Source organism: Zingiber officinale, chromosome 6B (assembly GCF_018446385.1).
Source record: "Zingiber officinale cultivar Zhangliang chromosome 6B, Zo_v1.1, whole genome shotgun sequence".
NCBI lineage: Eukaryota > Viridiplantae > Streptophyta > Magnoliopsida > Zingiberales > Zingiberaceae > Zingiber > Zingiber officinale.
The window spans coordinates 82,361,558-82,378,524 of NC_055996.1; the positions used below are offsets into that span (position 1 = coordinate 82,361,558).

Below are 16,967 nucleotides of genomic sequence, written 5' to 3' on the forward strand. Positions count from 1 at the left end.
TTGGTGGATCCATTCATTGAACCCTACCCCAATTCAACACTGGTTGACAACCTAACTATTAAACAAATAACAATTTTCATACCCTTTATTCAAGAGTGAGACATTTATATACACACTAGAAATCTATCTTAGGAAACTATAATTAGGATAATTGATAATTAGCCTAATTTGACAGATATATTAATCGATATATATAGATAATATGGTAACTAATATATACAGATAATACTCCCCCTCAAATTGGAGCATAGATATTAATCGTATCCAACTTATTACAAAGATAATCAACTTGAACCCCATTTAAAGCTTTTGTGAAAATGTTCCCGAGTTGTTCTTCAGTCTTCACATATCTTGTAGAAATCAAGTTTGTTGAATTTTCTCATGAACAAAATGACAATCAATTTCAATATATTTAGTCTGCTCATGAAACACAGGATTCAATGTAATACGAAGAGTTCTTAGTTATCACACCACAGTTTTTCTAATACTAAAATTTTAAATCTCACTTTAGTCAATAGTTGATATATTCACATTATCTCACACATAGACTTTGTCATAATCCTATATTCTGACTTTGCACTAAACCGTTACACAACATTTTGTTTCTTATTCTTCCATGAGACTAAATTTCCTCCCATAAAGATGCAATAACCTGAAGTAGATCTTCTATCAATTTTGGAACTTGCCCAATCTGCATCTGAAAAACATTCAATATGAGTGTGGCCATGATTTGCATATATGATACCCCGTTCGGGTGCTCCCTTCAAGTAACACAAAATTTGCTCTAACGCCTTCCAATGATGAAAAGTTGGAGATGACAAGAATTGACTGACAACATTAACCGAATATGCAATATTTGGACGAGTCATGGTAAAATAATTCAACTTCCCAACCAATCTTCGATATCTCTCAGGATGTTCAAATAGTTCTTCATCTCTTGTGAGGTGCATGTTCTGAGTCATTGGAGCATTATAAGATTTTGCCCCCAATTTCCCTATCTCATTTAATAGATCGAGGATATTTTTTGTCTGAGATAGAAATATATCTTTTTTACTCGTAACTTTAACACCTAAGAAATACTTTAGCACCCCAAGTCTTTTGTGTGAAACTGAGTCTGAATGCTAGATTTGAGAGATGAGATTCTCGTGGTATCACTACCAGTAATAACAATATCATCTATATATACAACAAATAGAATGATACCAGCTCTTGACTGCTTGTAGAGCACAGAATGATCAGACTTATTTTTCATCATATCGAATTTTTCAATAACCTGACTAAATTTTTCAAACCAAGGACGAGGACTCTGTTTCAAACCATACAAAGATTTTCGATGACGACAAACTTGCCTTGACTCTGTATCCAATAGCTCGTTTTCCTGAAGGTAGATCAACCAAATCCCAAGTGTTATTATCATCTAAAGCATTCATCTCCTCTATCATTGCATCTTTTCAACCAGGATGAGATATGACCTCATGAACAGTTTTAATAATAGAAATAGAGTTAAGTGAAGCAATAAAAGAACAAGAGGAAGACGACAAGCCATTATAAGAAACAAAAGAAGTAGGATAAGTACAAAATTTACCTTTGCATAATGCAGTAGGAAGATCATCACTCAGGACGGGATCGGATGACGAACTAGTAGGCGCATGACATGAATCAAGTGGTTGATGCCTAGAATAGACTTGAATAATAGGTGGTTTGACAAGAGGCAACTCCAAGAGAGATGTAGAGGATGTGATAGAATACACAAACAAATTATCCTCCTCCTTTTGACGAGTCGGAATAGGTGAGGATGAGAAATAAGGTGTGTCTTTTATAAAGGTAACATCAATTGAGACAAGATATTTGTTAATACTAGGACAATAACACCTATAACCTTTCTGAAGACGAGAATAACCAAGGAAGATACACTTCAAAAATTTGGGATCTAATTTAGTGGCATGCGAACGAATATCACGAACAAAACAAGTGCTACCAAAAATCCTAGGGTTAACAGGAAATAATGACTTATTGGGAAAAAGATTTGTAAGGGATCTGAGCGTGAAGAACTGTGGATGACATGCGATTAATGAGAAAAGGCGCGCTTGGACCATTGTTGCGCATGGGCGCATGATGAATGGTCTGCAGCAGAGCATAGCCGTGTGTGTATGGGGTAACTAATAAATACAGATAATATAATGCAACCATCATCCTTTCTCATCTGCACTTGGGACTGACTATGACAGACTTTTTTTTTTGTAACATGATTTATCAAAATTTTAATTCAATTGAATTTTGGGTATATGTTGATATTTGGAGATAAACCAGTTAAATGGAAGACATTATAGTAATAAAACTCATTTGAGGTGGAGCTTAGCACGCTTTAAAGCATGCCTGTTGTCGATTGTTGGCGAAAGATGGTGACAAAATTATATTGTTCTAACCGAAGTTTGAAGCTCCAACATGGAACAATAGTTAAACCTTGTTTTGAACCATTCTCAAGCTGGTTAATTGAGACAATGGTTTTCTCCCACTCATGAAAACAATATTTAGTGGTTGGTCAATTACATATGAATTTCTTTTGTTATGTAGCCATTTCTTTGTGACAAGTACATAGTAATGGTTAATAAATCAAAATTGTAGATAATGACTTGTAAAGTGCTACACAATAGTGTTAAGTATTAACTTATGCTAACTTTGTTGTCCTAACCTTTTTTAATAATTGAACTACAGATTGTTAAACCTTTGAATGGTTGGACATTCATGTGTTATTGTAGAACTCTACAAAATTAAAAGCTTATATTTTTGTTTTTTAGCACTCCAATGTCTCTTTATTATCTGTATGGAGGTTGTAATTTTTCAGGGAACAAGTGATCCTTATGTAGTATTACAACTTGATGGTCAGGTTGTCAAAAGCAAGGTGAAATGGGCGTAAGTACTTTTACACCAAATTAAGCAGTACATTTTCATATGACAATCCTCAGAATTTACATTAATACCAATCTATGAACATGACCTCATTGTTGGTATGATGTAGTTGCTTCAGGTTGGCTGTTTATATGTCCTCATTCTATCCTGTTAGCTTGCTTAGAATCTAAAGAAATTCAATTGAGATTACTGTCTCACAATGATCTCTTAGGATGGTGTTCCATATGTTAAGCATATGCTCCCTCCCTTTGTTTTTAAGCTAGAGATCATTGCAAATGCACAAATAAAACTTGTTACAAAGATTTAGACTTATATATGATTGCTGCCTTGTTCCTCTTCCTCCTCTTATGCTTCTTCCTCTTACCCTTGTTCCTCTTCCTTCTCTTCTTAATCCTTCTTGAAGAGGAGAATGCCAAAGCAGTGGAGGAAGAGTAGGAGGAAGAAGAACTAGAAGAAGAAGTGGAAAGAAAAAGAGAAGGAACATAAGAATCTAAAGGAGGATCTTCCTCCCAGTCTTTATCCTCCTTTTCTTCCTCTTCATATTCATCTTCTTCCTTCTCCTACTCTTCCTTTTTCTCTTCTTCCTCCTTGTACTCTTTCTCTTCCTCTTTGTCGTCTTCTTTTTTCTTCCTCTTTCTCTTCTTCTTTCTTGCCCTTTTTTTCTCTTCTTCATTCTTACCCTCTGTTCTCTTCATCCTCTATCTCTTTGTTGTCTTCTTTGATTACTTCTTTCTCTTCTTCCTATACTTCTTCAGAAAACGATGATGAAGAAGAGATTCTTGTTTTCCCTTCTTCCTCTTTCTCATCTTCCTCTTGGTCTTATTCTTCCTCTTCCTCCTCTTTTGCCTCTTCCTCCTTGGCTACTTCTCTTTGGAAAAAAAATGAAGAAAAGAAAAGGAAGAGGGTGACTTCTTCGGAAAGAGATGAAGAAGAAGAAGAGGCCTCCTCCTCTTCTTCTTTTTCTTTTTCTTCTTCCTCTTCCTCTTTCTTCTTACTCTTTAAATTACAGATAAAATTATTTATTAGCTTTTAACATATTATTTTTATGTGTTTGTTCACTTGTAGCCTTAATTGTAGGTCAAAGGACCCAATATGGAATGAGAACTTAACTTTAAATCTCAAGAAGGTATCAGGAAAAACTTTACAGGTACAAGTCGATTGGTAGCAGCTTTGTCTCATTTCAGGTTTATTTTGTCTTCCAAACTGGTGTTACAAAGTAGATATTCAATTATTCTTGTTGTGGGATGGTTTGATGTTGATGTTGTATAAGGTCATTGCTTTAATAGCTATTCTCAATCCAATAGTTTGATTGATCTCATACTTTATAGGGTGCATTACTAGAGTTATTTGCTTTGGTAGTCTCCTCTATCTATATTATTTCATTATCATTTTACATATACAACTCTGTGATTTGTGTATAGCCTCTAACTATTTACAATTACATACCTAACACTCCCCTTAAAATTGGTTCAAAATGCAATAAATTCTCATCTTGTTACAAATATTTCAATTTTAAGACATCCCAAACTTTAAATATGCTTACTGGTCATTAGAACTAATAAATGATTGCATTTTTATCTCTAAAAAGTAGTAATTGATCTCTGTATGATATGACTGTAAGTTACAATTACATACCTAACTCTCCCCTTAAAATTAGTTCAAAATGCAATAAATTCTCATCTTGTTACAGATATTTCAATTTTTAGACATCCCAAACTTTAAATATGCTTACCGGTCATTAGAACTAATAAATGATTGCATTTTTTTCTCTAAAAAGTTTTAATTGATCTCTGTATGATATGACTGTATCTGTAAGTTACAATTACATACCTAACACCCCCCTTAAAATTGGTTCAAAATGCAATAAATTCTCATCTTGTCACAAATATTTCAATTTTAAGACATCCCAAACTTTAAATATGCTTACTGGTCATTATAACTAATAAATGATTGCATTTTTTTTCTTTAAAAAGTAGTAATTCATCTCTGTACGATATGACTGTAAGTTACAATTGCATACCCAACACTCCCCTTAAAATTGGTTCAAATTATATGAGTGTTCTTGTCTATGTACAATGGCAAAATGCCAACATTAGATTAGATAATTTGTGCTTGAATATTTTACCCCTAATTATTTCATAAGTCAACACCTGTCAACACAATTCAAATTTTACACCTTGAAAAGATACAATTAGTTGAGGTGGTGTAATGGTCATCTGGTTGGTATAATACACCTCATCAGATTAGTGGATCCTTGTTTTGGATTTTGAATAGTATTTCCAAATTCTAATACCAATTTTACTTTATGCTACTACCAAAAAAAAAAAAAAACTTTGCTTGTCCCAGTTCATACATATCGCCTGGTGCTTTAGCCCTTTATGTTTTACCACATCAATTACCATATTACTTAACAATCAAAGGTTATGGCTTGGGATGCAAACCTTGTTGCTCCACACAAACGGATGGGAAATGCAGCAGTTAGCATTGAGTCTTTCTGCGATGGTAAGTCCTACATTTTGAAAGTAAATTATCCTGGCTATAATTGTATGGCTATACACTTAAAACACGATCTTTCTGCAGTAATCTAATGGAATAAACTTTCTTATTCTAGGCAATCTGCATGAGGTGGAAGTGGATTTGGAAGGGATTGGTGGTGGTGGAAAGATATATCTAGAGGCAAGCGCTTTTATTTATCTTCTCTAAAGTTCTTTCTAAGTAGTCCTTTATCTGAAATTTTATTATTATTATTATTTGCTTTCTGTAAGCAACTTTTCAAGGTATTCTTCAATATAATAAATGCAGACACTTGTTTTTGGAAAACTATTTTTTTCTGGTTCGTTTTTTATTTACATGTCTGTCTCCATGAATGATTTTTTTGAACCTATTGCATCATTAGTTCCTTTTTAGATTTAATATATACTAATTATCTCTTTCTTCACTAGAGTGTTCTGATATTTTCTGGTTCTCAACAGCATCATCAGATATTTCAAATGACAGCAATTTGGCTATGTTGTTGTAATGTGGTTACTAAATATCTTGATTACTTCATCTCCCAACTTTTGAAATGTCATGGACTAGGGGTATGCTTCCACATGTCAGGAGAGACCCTTCTTAGTGACAACTGCTGGGTAACAACAATCAAACCACGAGTAGGAAATATCACAGGATAAGCATTTTATTCATTCTTTTAAATAAAGGATTCAAATTCCAAATCCAAACATGTATATCTTGAGTATGGAAAGGAAATGTTATAAGGAATGCATCAACTATGGAAAAGTAAAGTACATCGAGCTGTAAATGCAAGAAGAAATGCAATGTGGGAAAAATAAATATGTGGTAAAATAAGTCTTCAACATGTCTAGATATTTCTGTGCAACTTCAACTCATTGAAACTGACAAGGATAACTACTACTTATCCTCTTGCAACAAACAAACACAAAGTAAGCACTATATTATGTGGGTAAGAAAAAGTGGGTAAATAGAAGAGAAGTGCATGGATCAATGGAATTTTCCTACTAGCATTGACATTTATCTAGCATATGCACATAGTAAATCTCTCACCTAGGTGCATTGTCAATGTAATTTTTGTCTAGTATCGACATTTATCTTTGCTTATACATATAGCAGATCTCTCAACTTAGTTTCATGGATAAAAAATTAAAAATACAACAACAACTAAACCTTTATCTGACTAAGTGGAGTCGGCTATATGAATCCCCTGTCATTGGGTTATTTTTACCATATCCTTATATATATATTTAGATGAATTTTATCTTATTTTGTTATTGTTAATTAAATCTTATTTGATCTATCTTTTTCTCGATTAATGTGTATTTGTCATGGTCTCACATCACCCAACTAGGGGATTTATTAGTCCTTTAAGTACATGTCTATACCATCTTAAACGCATCTCTCATAGTTTTTCCCTTAATAGGTGTCATCTTCACTTTCTCTCTAATGTTTTCAGTTCTATAGAAAAAGGTAGAAAGAGGAGCCAAAGCAATCTTTAAAAATGGCTGAATTGACACTTGTTTGTATGTCTTACCAGACTGATTAAAGTATTTAATTTGGTAAAAGGGTAACTTTCATTGCTAATTACTATTGTTTTTATAATGACATACTGAATAGTCATTAAAGGTAGTGAGTTGATAGGGGATCCTTTAGGAGACTTGATTAAAGGATCGTTGATCTTGAGTTGGGTAGCTAAGTGTGTTAAGAATTATACTAGATATATGGTTAGTGTCATATAACTGTTTTTTAAAGGTGGTGCGTTGTTAGGGTTCTTTAAGAGGCTTGATGAAAGGATGATCTACTTCAAGAGATGGGCTATTAGATGTGGTAAGGGTTTTACTAGATGTATTTGTAATGCCATAATGTATTCTTTTTAAAGGGATTGATATTCAAGTCAATTCTCCTTGATCTCGGATCATTTAGTATTTTTCAGGACACGTGCAACTAGCATCTATATCTCTCAAATATCTCACAATAATGGTGGCGTTTTATTTCATCATGTCAATATAATAAGTCATGGCGCTTATAAATTAAATAATATCATAATCTAAGTTGTGATAGAGAAAATATGATGGATGAATTTATTCTTCTGGTCTATATGATAAAGAAGTTATGCATGTGATGATATTTTTTACAAATAAGGTATGATGATATATGGAAGTACCCGGAGAAAAACTAATTAAATGCCAAAATTTAAATGAACTAATAAAGTAAACAAAAGTAATATTCAGAAAGAAAACCATGGGAGTAGTGGGAGTCAAATCTATGTTGAAGTTCCATTTGATTTGTGGCTTGATCAGTTGGCAGAGACCTCTCTCTTAAAGTTTCAATCCCTTGTAGCAGATCTATAGCAATTTTTGGACCAAATCGAAACTAGTTTCCACTGCGATGTGGGCTTGGACCAGATTGCAAGTTTGCTTTGTACCATATCCTATGAATGACATCTGATTGATTCAGTCTTGGTCTCATTTCGAATGGATACCAGATTAGCTCTTCCTTCTGTTTCTGTGTAGTCACAGAAGTTGAGAGGGTAGTAATATATTAGAAATCAAATTCTTCTTGGTAAAAGAGAATGAGGCAAACGATAATAAACTAATTAAAATAAACCAAATCATGGCCTATTTTTTCTTTTGATTCTATCTAAAATTATTATTTATTTAATCGTTTCTAGATAATTTAGTCAATTTTTTTTATCAAGTTTTGGAGACTGTTTTGTTAATCTCTATGAATGAAGCCTCCCTGTCAATGATTTAGATAATTCAATCAATAATTGTTCAAATTTTCCTTTGGGATTTTTTCACATTCATTTTTGTAAGACGCCAATTGAGGCAAGCAGTCATATTATTGCTGGTGGAGGTGTATGGACTTATCTTTTGCATCACATCATGTCTTGTTACATTGTCGGCTTAAGCAAAAAATCCTCACTTATGATACATCAGCATGGGTAGTAAGTGCATGCAAAAATCATTCGCAAACTGGTGTCTACTCATTTTAATGTTGAGGTTGATTTCTAAGTAAGGGTGTCAATTCGGGTGGGTCAGGTCTGGTTGGATTTTTTTTTTTAAATCCAACCCAAACCCAAACCCGAACCCGAATTCAACTTGAAAGCCTTAAACCCGAACCCGACCCGAAAACCCGATTCAAAATGATTTTTTTTCTTTTTTTGTTATTTTCTCTATAATTCTTCACTTTTATCTCAATACTCCATCATTATCATACTAACATGGATATTAATATACATAAAAACATCTTAATTTTCAAAATAAAATTTGATTTAACTCTCACAAATCCACTAAATCCTAAATTCGGTTCAACCTGAACCCGACCTGAAAACCCTTCAACCCAAACCCGAAAATGCCCAATCCGAACCTGATTTTTTTCGGGTCAACTCGAGTTGGGTTGTCGGGTCGGGTTTATTTTTGACAACCCTATTTCTAAGCCATGATTTATTAATTCTTGAGCCCCCGATTATTCATAGGGGTAGGAACAACTTCAATTGCCTAATTCTCGATTTCATGCCTGTAATCTTCATTCCTCATCCAGTTATTTCTAAAAAGATTTTCGATTCCTCATACTTTTATAGAAGAAAAATTTGTTCATAACTTCACCAAGTATTCATAACCTATTGGTTATTAGGTTTTTGGATAAGTTGGATATAATCCATATCTTTGCTCCAACTTGAGGGGTTCTGTTTTAGACTAATTTAAATTGTTCCTATCGGACATGTATCTTATCTTCTCTACTTATAGAGGAGTTTCTATTCTATAAAGCTAGGCCCTATCTTTCTGACACTTCTCATTTGTTATGGGTGTTTCTTGTGGATTATTGCTCATCTGTTATGTGTAGTTTTTATGGTTATCCAATTAATGCTTATTATCAGGTTATTTATAAGAGCTGTGATGAAATTGAAAAAGATAAACAATGGTGGAGAATATCTTTTTTGTCAGATATTCTTATGAAAAGCAGCTGTGGATCTGCACTGAAAATTTTCTTCGGTTCTGAGGGTATCAACGTTAGTCAGTTTGTAGACTCTGCCTTTGGGCAATTAAACACATTCAGATATACTTATCTTGAGAAACCTTCCTCGTCCAACAATGATAATGTTGGTTCAGAACACACTGAAACAAATAAGTTTCCTGGTTCATCCACATTTCTGCAGCAAGATAGCAGTCCACAATCTTCAGGTTGCTCCATAAATAACTCAAACTTTGAGAAAGAAGTCACCCCTGTTCCTCTCCAAAATGTTGAAGGAAGATGGTCCTTCGAAAAACAGGATGGTAGATCTGATCCACCAGATGAGTATTTCTGGAGAACTTTTGCAGATAGTATTAATCAGACTGTATGCCAGAAGCTAGGCTTTTCACTTCCTGAGATTAAGTTTTGGGACGGATTTGATATGTTAAACAAGGCCAGCTTACAATTGCGCACAATTGCAGAAAAAGAGTATGTAGAGTCTGGATTAGCAACACCTGAAGAAGTGGATGATGATGAGAAAAAGAATGACCAACCCTCAACTAATGGTTCCAAGTATTCAGTTTTGGACATAGATAAAATATCAAAAGATGTACTAAGTCAAACAGATACAATATTTGGCGCATTAATGATCCTCACTTCCGTACTCTCTAAACAAAGGAAGGATCTACTGTCATTACTTGATAGTAGCAATGCTAATAATAAAGACATCTCCAAGACTGATGATGAAAATGTGGAAGATTTTCAAAATGAAACAGGAAATGTAGCTACAGAAAGATTTGCATTGGGAACACAAAAAGCTGACGAGATGAGGGAACTTTTTTCGTGTGCTGAAAGTGCTCTGGAAGCCTGGGCAATGCTTGCCACTTCATTGGGACGTAGTAGTTTGATTAAGTCTGACTTTGAGAAGATCTGCTATCTTGATAACCCCTCCACCGATACACAGGTGCATTTGCAACTGCATAATTATATCATCTACTTATTCAAAGACATGATTATCATCTATTTTAGAGAAAAATGGATAGTAAATGTATCTTATTTTCGAGGATAAATTTTAACAAACAAGGATTTGTAGGTGGCCATATGGCGTGATTCATTGCGGAAAAGATTAGTTGTTGCCTTCCGGGGTACTGAGCAAGTATGTTGTTTTATTAATTAATGAAATCACCATTGTTTTCTCTTGCTAGATGGTTTTTGATGTTGACAAGTACTATGGAACTTGCATGTGAAATTGTGTTATTTGTCAGTCAAAATGGAAGGATCTACGAACGGACCTAATGCTACTTCCTGTTGGGTAAGAGCTTAAAATATTCTTAGTTTTCTATTTTTTTTATATATACAAGTGTAATTCTTGTCTAGGTTCTTACGTGTTTTTTTTTACAGAATTTTGATGGCTTATAGAATAGTTTTTGTATTAGTAGTTCATATACTATCCTAAAAACTCTGACGTAAGACATATTTTCTCTAGTATCATTTTTTCCCCAGATTCGTGAAGTAAATCACTTATAATAATGATTACGTTTGAGTTTTTTTTAATGCCCCATGACACAATACATGTAAGATAGTAAAGAAAGAAATGGGTATATAGAAAGAAAAAAATGGGTATATAGAGGGAAAAAATGGAAATAATGTTATCGATTCCTTTAAACCAAGGATACTACCACTAGAATTTTCTATATTGCAATTTAATTTAAATCAAAGGATTTGAGCTAATTTAAAATTAAAGGTTAATAAGTTTGTTCATATTAGCTATATTAGACATTTGAGCTTTGATAGAGTGAAGATATGAATAATTGTTACATGATTTAGTGCTCTGATTTTCCATTTTCCATCAAATCATATAGGCTCAATCCTGAGAGGCTAAGTGGTGACTTTAAGCAAGAAGTTCAGGTAATTGTGTAAGTTCAATCTTTTAAATTTTTGCTAGTCTTATATCAATTTATGAAATATGTTTATTCTATTTGTTTTGAAATCATTTTTTTTCTTCAATTTGCCAGGTTCATAGTGGCTTTCTCAGTGCTTATGATTCGGTGAAGAATAGGATAATGATGCTTATTAAGCTTTCTATTGATCCTGAGTAAGTCATTCTTTTTTGCAAGTATTATAATATTAGTTTAAAAAAGATCACTTTTGTAGAGTGCTAGCAAATATGCATTTTTACTGGTTTTTTTTTTTTATTTCTATTCAATATACTTGCATTATGGTGACATTAATTTCAGTAGATCTATTGTTCAAGGTCATTGTAATCTCCAAGACTAACATAATTACCGAATTTATTAGTTATTGTTTTGAACTCTTCTCTGTAATAAATATGGTTAATTTATTCATAAAATTTTCAAATTTCTATATGTGAAAAAACGAGGATTACTCAAGAAGGTTGTAATCTGAAATTGGAATATCCATATTTGTGTGTGGGTGGTCTATTTGTTCATAGTCATTGTAATCTCCGAGGCAAACATAACTACCTAATTCTGTATGTGAGAGAAATCTATTTATTGTTCATGGTCATTTTAATCTCCAAGTCAAATTTAACTACCTAATTGACAAGTTACCAATTACCATTATGGATCCTTCTTTGTAATAAATTTGGTGGTTAATTTTTCTATAAAATTTTCAGTTTTCTATATACCTGAAAATAAGAAAGATTCAATCAAGAAGGTTGTAACCTGTAAGTGATATATCTCTGAACTATTGTTCACAGTCATCATAATCTCCCAGGCAAACATGACTACACATTTATCTGTATGTATATATAAACTCACTTGTGTTCGTGCCCCCTAATGGTGAAGCTGTTGCAGCACTATTATGTGGGGAAGTTCTTTAGGAAAAATGAACTCACCTTTAATGATTAAGGAGATTAGTTCATTGCCAGGATTTTTCATGAGAAACACTCATGAAATGCCATTCTCTAAACATTTCTTTAGGTAATGCAGCCATTCCCCTCATCATATGTTCAGTGTTTACATTTTTGTGAAGATGCTATATGTTTTTGCTTGATCGTCATATTTATTTTGTTTGATTGTAGACCCAACACTCATTAGCTAAATCATCTTGCACATTGCAAATGCTAACCTTGTATCATTGGCTGCTCCACTTGATCCAACAATCCCTTCTTTTTTTTGTTGACCTTGTATCATGAGAATCAAATGCATCTAAATAAAATACAATAGTGTGTTTGACTAGGTTGCCACGGGCAAGTTTGTTATCTCTATATTTGAATTATAAGCATGGTTTAAAATTTTGATCCGTGTGGGAGTTAGGGTCCCGGATCGGAATGATATGTTTTCGGTATCATATTTTGCAATGACAATACAATTTTGATATTTTTAAAAACTTTTAAAGATAAGTATATATTAATTAAAAATTAATTTTATTAATATTTGATTATTAAATATGTTCACTATTAATGTTATATTTGGAAGTGTTGAATTCATTTTAGTATTTTTTTATTAATTTTTTATAAAAATTATTTAAAAAATAAATAATTTTTAAAATTTAAAATTATAAAATTATTTGAAAATTTAGATAATTATAAAATTATTTAAAGGTTCAATTATTTTTTAAATGTATTTGTAAATTTTATTTTTTAAAATTTATTTCAAATTTTTAAAAAATATATTTTAAAAATATATTACATTCATATTTAATTTTTAATATTTATTAAAAAATTTAATTTTTTTTTATTAATTTAAAATTTCAAAATAAATTTTAATATTTTATAAATATTATTAATAATATATTATATTTGTAATTATTATATACAATTAATTATTTATAATAAAAAATCTTTTTAAAAAATTTAAAAAAATTACAAAAAAGGCCTATGACCCCACAGCTGTCGTGGGGTCGCGTACCCTCTGGGACCTCATGATGGCTTCGCGGTCGCTGTGCTAGTAGGGTCCTAGTGCCACGTTGCGAGACAAGTAAATACCATTTTTGGGTGGCATGACTCGGTATTTTAATTCATAATTACAAGGGATATTTTTTTTATATAAACATATCTATATTGTATATGCTCGCCATTGGTTCACTCTACAACATGAATAAACAACTATAACTCATGCTGATTGCTGATCCACAGCATGTAACCAAGGTGGAGTATATTCAAAAGAAAAGCGATGTACAATATTTACTCTTGTTTATGATATCTTGGTGGAGTTGTCATATCAGTGAACTGTTCAATAATTAATTAAATTGTTTTTATTCTTCTTAGATTTGGTAATGGAACTTAGGAAGGTACTTGACCTGCCTCATATTTGCATGATAGTCCTTATCCCAAGCATATTATTCATAGAATTCATGTAGTAGAGTCGGTAAGTAAAGGCTATCGAATGGTATAGGAAGCAACTTAGACTGATATTCATGGCAGATAATAATAATCTTCAAAAACAAAGGAACTCAGTTTTTTTCTTTTAAAAAAATTTGCAGTATGTTGTCACTGCCTTATTATTATTGTTATTTTTTTCTTTGTGACAGGCCAGAAGATGATCTAAGCATACCCACATGGGAGGTTTATGTTACAGGACACAGTCTAGGTGGTGCACTTGCTACCCTGCTTGCCCTCGAACTTTCGTTGAGCCAAATGGCAAAGTTGGTAAACCTTGTTTCAGTATAATTGGAGTATTCACTCCCTACTGATACATTGCTTTCACATTTAAAGTCAACGTATCTTTACCTACTGGTAAAATGTTGTCACAAAAAGTGGAGACCTGATTAATTCAAAGTTATTTGACTTCTCTTATCAATTATTTAAAGTCTGAATAGATCTAAATATACCAAAATCGGAGGGAATGACTGATTCTACCTAAGACTTACTTGGATCAGACCATTGTATTCTTCTCTTAATCAACCAATAGAACTGCGTTCTTGCTTACTTGGCTGATTTCAGTGACACATGACAGTGGCTTTGCTTACCTAAGCCTTTTTTCAATTTAGGTTTGCTTAGTAGTTATGTTTTCTCATGATAATTCATTTGATAATGCTTAATTTTAGTTTGCCCTTTTCAATTTTATATTTCTGTTTCTCATGATAATCTTATGAAGCCATAATTTGGCCTACCTTTTTTGTGATATGTCCTCAGATCCAACTTATATGCATCTTAAGTGTTTATTTGTAGGCTTGGCAAACTATCTGTTACTATGTACAACTTTGGTTCTCCTCGAGTTGGTAATAGAAGGTTTGCTGAACTCTATAATGAGGTATGAAATTGGTTGTTACAACTCTAAAGAGAGGTAGATGATGAGATATATTGTTTGTGCCCTCCACTTCTACTTACTTGGATTAGCCTGTAGTTATTAATCCCATGGTCAAATGTTTAATTAATTCCAATATGATTCTGCACTACCAAATGAAATTCGTCCACTCTTTTATGTCCAGTATCACTATAACTGATATTTTATATGGATGTATAAGTACATAATAACTAGTAATAATTGAACTTTATTAGATCTATATCATTATATATTCTTTACACTCATCAATGATCCTACTGGCTGCAGGCAATAATAAAGATAAAAACACCTGACTAATGCCACACTACTAGGCAGTTTCTGGGACATTTAACTTCTGAGATGCAGAACCTAGAAAATATTTTAATCATATTTTAATTGATGCTTGATCTTTTTTGGTCAAAATATCAAATCATCAAGAATGTTGTCCCAACTATTTAAGGATAGCTACATCAATCTTATCCTTCGATTGAAAAAATAGGGTTGTGATTCATGCTCATAGGTTTACTTCTTGTCCTAATGCAACCATCAACCAACTGGCATGGGTGGTTTTAGTTGTGGATTAGTGCTAACTATAATTTCACTAGTAAATTTTTGAAGAGATCTACAGTTCAACTTTCATGTTCTTTTATAGTTCTGTGAATACTTCCTCAAGATATCTGTATACGTTTGCACGTGCAGAAAGTCAAAGATAGTTGGAGAGTTGTGAACCACAGAGACATTATTCCAACAGTGCCTCGTCTTATGGGTTACTGTCATGTTGCACACCCTGTTTATCTTGCAGCTGGAGAGTTGAAGGGATTGGTAAGTAACAGGTTATATGTATGAAGCCATGCAAGTTTCTTATAGAACTACTTTCTTTTTGGTCATGCTTTGTTATGGAATAGCCATTTATATGTGTGTCATAATTGTTAAGATATTTTGTTGTTAAATATTTGCCATTCAAAATTTTAGATTTTGTCTTGTTATAGCTATTACCAACTTAGTATCAAAAGCTATGAACCAAAAAAAACGTAGTATTAAAAGATGAATATGGGAAAATCTTCATTTATGACATTGTAGTGTTTGCTTTTGGTTATTTCTGTGGATACGGTTTCACCTGTAACATAACTGCATTTTAAACATAACTTGTTTCCATAGGGTTCAATGGCTGAATGTGTATCCAACTCATCCATAGCTCATGTTTCCAGTATGAACATGTCATCCACCAACTCTATATCTAGCATGCAACACATATCTTTACTCGACTCTGAGACTCTGCTACCATGTTATTAGTTAGGTCTTGTAATCTTGGCTCAAATTGTCATGATCTCTTTGCAGCTGACCCTTTACTCTTGGTAGGCTTGTGTCAACAGCACACATAACTTCTACTCTTGTTGATCACATGTTAATACTGCTTTCTTAGTTGGCTGAAATCTAATCTTGATCATTTCAGTTGAGGTCTCTTCATTGATACTCCTTTCCTCAATAGTCACAATTTAGGATCAACATAACACCTACCAATCATGATGTCGTCATAAAGAAGATGATGAAACTATCACCCACTATTCATGCGCAACATCATGAAGTTTGACGATGAGTCTTGGTGGAGACACAATTTCTTCAATTGACTTATGAGACATTGTGATCCCCTCGTAGCTTCTATACCTGTGGAGTAAATGAGAATTTTTGTAATATCTTAGGTTGCCTCTTCTACCTATCTAAATTAGAATAATATTTTCATTAGGATCCTCGTGTACCTGCATGTTTGTAAGTAGCATGTGATTTTGTTAACTAATGCTTTCTCTACAGGTAGATAGGGAGTTTCTTGGGGATGGTTACCAAGGAGATGTAATTGGAGAGGTCACCCCTGATAGCCTTGTAAATAAGTTTGTAAGTCTCATCCACACTCACCAATTTACTGTTTTTCTGCAGCTTTATACAAACAAATGCTTAGATTCAAGCCAATTTCATTTTGACTATCATGAGTCTTATATCCTTGCTGTAAATGCATCCTCTCTTCTTCATTCTCTTCTTGTATGGCTGACATTTCTACAATCATTACTTTGGATAAATGCATAAGAATATAATGGCTGTCATGGTCTAAGAGCGTATGACATTACTTGCTTCATATGTTTTGACTACCTATGACAGATGCAAAAATATCTGAATGTTTGACCTATTTAAGTGAGATTCTTAGGGGGCGTTTGGTTTGGGTGCAGGAATAGGAATGAGAATGGGTTTAGTCATTCCAACATTATTGTTTGGTTTATAAGCTTGGATTAGGTATCAATTCATTTTTCAAAACTTTTACCTATAATACATCAATATATAAAAAAAAGGCAGTGTCTGGTGTCTATTGATGCT

At 32.9% G+C, this 16,967-nt stretch overlaps 1 protein-coding gene across 2 annotated transcripts in view; it reads left to right on the plus strand.

The window, feature by feature from the left end:
- The window catches only part of LOC121992867, a 38,729-nt gene that overhangs the window by 14,558 nt on the left and 7,204 nt on the right, over nucleotides 1-16,967 (plus strand). The window contains exons 4-16 of one of the 2 annotated variants that reach the window (XM_042547474.1): nucleotides 2,846-2,913; nucleotides 3,988-4,057; nucleotides 5,331-5,412; nucleotides 5,522-5,586; nucleotides 9,302-10,339; nucleotides 10,469-10,531; nucleotides 10,641-10,687; nucleotides 11,238-11,283; nucleotides 11,391-11,470; nucleotides 13,870-13,983; nucleotides 14,510-14,591; nucleotides 15,303-15,425; nucleotides 16,413-16,493. In XM_042547474.1, coding sequence (XP_042403408.1) covers nucleotides 2,846-2,913; nucleotides 3,988-4,057; nucleotides 5,331-5,412; nucleotides 5,522-5,586; nucleotides 9,302-10,339; nucleotides 10,469-10,531; nucleotides 10,641-10,687; nucleotides 11,238-11,283; nucleotides 11,391-11,470; nucleotides 13,870-13,983; nucleotides 14,510-14,591; nucleotides 15,303-15,425; nucleotides 16,413-16,493 — 1,959 coding nt within the window. Of the gene's footprint in view, nucleotides 1-2,845; nucleotides 2,914-3,987; nucleotides 4,058-5,330; nucleotides 5,413-5,521; nucleotides 5,587-9,301; nucleotides 10,340-10,468; nucleotides 10,532-10,640; nucleotides 10,688-11,237; nucleotides 11,284-11,390; nucleotides 11,471-13,869; nucleotides 13,988-14,509; nucleotides 14,592-15,302; nucleotides 15,426-16,412; nucleotides 16,494-16,967 lie in introns of those variants that run through there. The other variant, XM_042547475.1, reaches the window with a different exon arrangement.